Source organism: Plasmodium fragile (assembly GCF_000956335.1).
Source record: "Plasmodium fragile strain nilgiri unplaced genomic scaffold supercont1.125, whole genome shotgun sequence".
In the NCBI taxonomy this organism is placed as follows: Eukaryota; Apicomplexa; class Aconoidasida; order Haemosporida; family Plasmodiidae; genus Plasmodium; species Plasmodium fragile.
In genome coordinates this window covers 17,413-21,885 of record NW_012192705.1, presented here as the reverse complement: position 1 = coordinate 21,885, position 4,473 = coordinate 17,413, and the positions used below count along the sequence as shown (strand labels likewise).

The window sequence follows — 4,473 nt, the reverse complement described above, 5'->3', positions numbered from 1 at the left end:
TCAGTTACCAATTGGACGAACTTGATACCTGCAACTCGACACGGCCGCCACAAGTTTTCCTGCCGATTTGTACGTTGTTACCCCTTTTTCTACATTACTCCCTCGCCTTTTCTAACTTACACTGTCTCCTAAATTACGCTATCGTGTGTCTCATATGCATAAATCCACGTTCTATGTGTTCCATAACTTCGTACAGTGCACTGTCCACTCATGGTTGTCGCCGCTGGCGCTAGCGCTGCATCCGTCGCCGCCGCACATCTGGGCTCCACGAGGGCGTGTTGTTCCCCCGCGGGTGCGTGTGTTGTGGCCGTTTGCCGCGCTGTTCTTCCCGCGTGTGCGTGTTGTGTTGTGGTGGCGGCATCCATATTCAGGCTTATTCGGCCGTAGTCTGTAGCAGCCGTATTCGTATTCCGTGTTATGGATATGCGTGCGCATGTCTCTATGTGTATGGGTAACCTTACCATTCATGTTTTCCGCATCACGTCTTGTGTCCTTCTCTTCCTTTTGTCCCCCTCCTCCTGTTGGTACTATAGTTTTTGTGGCGGGTGATTTGCCATTGAGTGGTTGCTCCTTGTGAACTGTCGATTTCTTCTGCTCTTCCTCGTCCTCAGATTCAACATCACTATCCGGAGAGTCCACGGAAACCTCCACCCTTTTTCGCGCCTTTTCCACCTTTTTTCTTACTGTTTTGGTAATTGTCTTAAACATGTCTTGCATCTGCTTTTTCACTAAACCTTGCATGCCCTCCTCTTTAAACATACTGAAACTATCTGCAGCTTCTCCTCTGGCTTCCATTTCTTTCTTGTACTGTCCCCATGGTATGTTGCACTTTGGGTGCTTCTGTATTGCTTTTATACTAGCACTTATCTTTCTACTTTGCTGTAACCATTGTTTTACCGCTTCCTGTAAGTTCCCTGTGCCTATGTTAGTATCCTTGTACTCATCCAGTTCACATGTGCCGTTGAAAATCGGATTAGACTGGGCTCCGGTGCCCACTGCAAGATTCCGCATGATGTGCCATGCCCAGTCTGGTCCTAGCCACTCGTGGCCACACGGTATTGCAGCCAATATATACATAAAAACATTGGCCACGATGCACCTCATAATAGCCTTCATGGCCGTATTATTTGCCGATGGGTCCTTATCATTGTGCATTGGATTGCTCCACCCAGGTATGAAAAATAATGCACCTACCATTAGTCTGCATTTCATTACGTCGCCAACCGTATGACCGGTATATTTTGCTCCGTCTTTCTCGCGTCCTCTACGTACCCAACCTGTGTGCTCACAGCTTATGGCATACATGTCTAAGCTGTCCTCTAGGCTTTCCATTTGGTGCACAAAATCGTTTAATACACTTTCCATATCTGCCCATAATGCACTCTACGAAATATATACATAGAGAAAATGATTAATATATAACAATATGTAAACTCTATAGGACTCTACGTTCCTTTCCGTATGTTTTACCTCACATATATCTACGAACACTATATTCCGCTGCGCTTCTTCGCTGTGTCGTTCAAGCCCTTGTTGTGAGGTAATACTTACATTAAATGAATCCTGTGTCCCTAGGTGTCGCTTCCGTGCCCATTCGGCCATTACGTGCACAAGATTCCCTGCCATGATGCCTTACGTCACATAATACATGATACTAATGCTCTCTGAGAATGCTATGCACATTCTTCATATTCTGCCTTTATGCCGTGCACACCTGTGCCTCATGAATATGCTTATTACTATATTAGTGGGGAAAATCCGATCACACATATAATTTATATAAGGAAAATGCACAATACAGAATTGCACAGTACACAACCTCTGTATACCATTCTGATTTTGTTTAGGAGAGAATAATATGCACGGACACAACTATGAGTAAAAACTTAAAGAGAGAAAAAAAAAAAAACAGGCAAGGAAAAAATAGGAAAAACACTACACTACCTTACACACAACACGCGTCATGAATACCACCCCCTCTCCGCCTTGTCCACTAAACGCCGTCATGCACTGTGTCTCTGTGTGCGTGCACCTAAAAACCGCAGTATAACAACAACATCAATTTGCCCTACTCGCCGCGTCCTTGTTACTGGGCTACGTCGTCGACAATCCCCCTTACTCGGGCGCGTTTGCTCGGAGAGACAATGTCTCCCTCCTTTCTTACACTCGGCTACTTCGTTGAATCGTGCTTACAGGCGGCTACAATGCGGTTTACGCGGCCACGTGTGCTCGGAGAGACAATCTCTCCTGCTTGTTACACGCGGCTGCGTCCTCGGACAATGGGTTTACCCGGCCACTTTGCTCGGAGAAAGAATCTGTCGTCCTTGTTACACTCGGAGACAATCGCCTTTACCCGGCCGCGTTGGTCGACGCGTGTGCTCGGAGAGACAATCTGTCCCTCCTTTCGTACACTCGTCTACAGTGCGGTTTACGCGGCCGCTGTGGTCGACGCGTTTGCTCGGAGAGACAATGCTGCTCCTTCTTACACTCGGACAATGGTCGTTCATACTCGGAGAACATCTCCTCCTTACGAGGACGTGGCGAACGACGGAAGAAGAAATTGATGTTGTTGTTATACTGCGGGTTTTAGCGGTACGCACGCAGAGACCGTGTGTGCAGGCGTTTAGTGGAGACCGGTGTAGAAAGGCGGGAGCGGGCGTTATTCATGACAGTGAGTAGTGTTTTTTATATTTCTTTTCCTTTTTTTTTTTTTTTTTTCTTTTTTCTCTTTTTTCATTTCTGTTTTTCCTTCTTCCAAATCCCACCATTTATGGGGTGTGTGATTAGATTCAGATAAGGGATAGTTTGTTCATGGGACATGTTTCCGCAGGGATTATATACTGGCAGACATGTTCCATGCGCTACAAATCTGAATAATAACTAAGAGAATATTGTGTCCATATTATATTCAAGCCGTTATCTGAGCGATAATGATATCATTGGTTTCATTATATTCGTTTATGGTTGTGACAATATGTCGTATCAGAGGTTAGGGGCTTTATTAGCACAATATGTGCTGACACGGGGTCTAGTTGGTAACAAGGAGCAGTATAACGTAAGTTACTGACAAACACCGCGGGGCGGCGTTGTGTACTTATAACAGCCTCTATATATGATTGTATGTATACTTGCCGCTATATATAATTGTACGCATGCGGCGCTGCACTAATTCCATATTAATAATACAATGGGACGATACCGTACGTGCAGTACGCACCACGGCATAGGCACATATGCATATGGCAGAGACCGGTAGTGTGACCAAGTATGCACACACATAGATGTTCCTTGTGCACCATGCAGAAAAGCCTAGGGCAAGATATAACAAATGAACTGGAACAATTTGTGAAATATATGGAAGAAGATATTGTGGAGCTCTATGCATCTAGTTGTTTGGACCAGGGTTACAAAAGTTCACGAACACGCCACATAATTATGGCGAAAAAAGTCGGAGATAGACTTATGTGCACACTCATGACAGGAGCATTATTTTTCATGAACAGGTGGAGTGCGACGTCCGGCGGCTGGGAGCATCACAACAGCAACAACAAAGAGTTGGAGAAATATATACGGTGCGCAATAGTAAATATATTCATGTACATATTGCTGGCATCTAAATGCACAAGTCAAATTGGCATAAATCATGCATGGTACAGTGTGCAACAGATGGAGAAGGATATGCCTGGATTAATTAAAGAGGGCAAGTGCCGCCAGGGCGTGTTTACAGATATACAAATCAATGACTTCCGCATGGAGACAATGATTCAGAACTGGTTAAAGAACAAACAGAGCTTGACTGACAAATTTGCAAGTCCCGCAATACAAAGCACATGTAGGAAACCATTAGGGGCACGCGTAGGCGGCACAATCGATGCACATACCATGGATGACCACACAGCCCTGAGCCCAGAGGAGAAGGACGCTATAAAGACACTAAGCCAAGAACTGAAGACCATAGTTCAGGAGGTAAAGACGGGGGTAATGCAATGCGCGGAGGACAATGAAGCATGCATGAAGTCTATCCAAGACGTCTCAGGTAGCAATCCTGATGATGAAGACAGTGAGGCCAGAGTACCGAATCCTGTCAAAGACGGTACACCAGCACAAACCGTAGCGGGAGGTAAGACCGATGAGAGCAAGCACGAATACGTACGACTACTGACCGTACGAATGCGGCCGCCACCACAACAGGCACGCGGCCACAACACACGCACCCGCGGGGGAACAACACCCCCTCGTGGAGCCCAGATGTGCGGCGGCGACGGATGCAGCGCTAGCGCCAGCGGCGACAACCATGAGTGGACAGTGCACTGTACGAAGTTATGGAACACATAGAACGTGGATTTATGCATATGAGACACACGATAGCGTAATTTAGGAGACAGTGTAAGTTAGAAAAGGCGAGGGAGTAATGTAGAAAAAGGGGTAACAACGTACAAATCGGCAGGAAAACTTGTGGCGGCCGTGTCGAGT

The 4,473-nt window shown here is 46.2% G+C and overlaps 2 protein-coding genes across 2 annotated transcripts in view; one reads left to right on the top strand and one right to left on the bottom strand.

Moving 5' to 3' along the window:
• The window catches only part of AK88_05390 (uncharacterized protein), a gene marked incomplete at both ends in the record, with an annotated part of 4,592 nt that extends 3,227 nt beyond the window's left edge, over window positions 1–1,365 (bottom strand). Inside the window, one exon of the mRNA XM_012482992.1 lies at window positions 457–1,365. Within this exon, the coding sequence (XP_012338415.1) occupies window positions 457–1,365 (909 nt within the window). The remainder of the gene's footprint in view (window positions 1–456) is intronic.
• Window positions 1,366–3,297: 1,932 nt separating this feature from the next.
• AK88_05389 (uncharacterized protein) lies at window positions 3,298–4,335 on the top strand (the record flags this gene model as incomplete). Its single annotated transcript, XM_012482991.1, has 2 exons — window positions 3,298–4,120; window positions 4,244–4,335. The coding sequence occupies 2 exons, from the start codon at window positions 3,298–3,300 to the stop codon at window positions 4,333–4,335; spliced, it is 915 nt and encodes a 304-aa protein (XP_012338414.1).
• Between the last annotated feature and the right edge of the window lie 138 nt (window positions 4,336–4,473).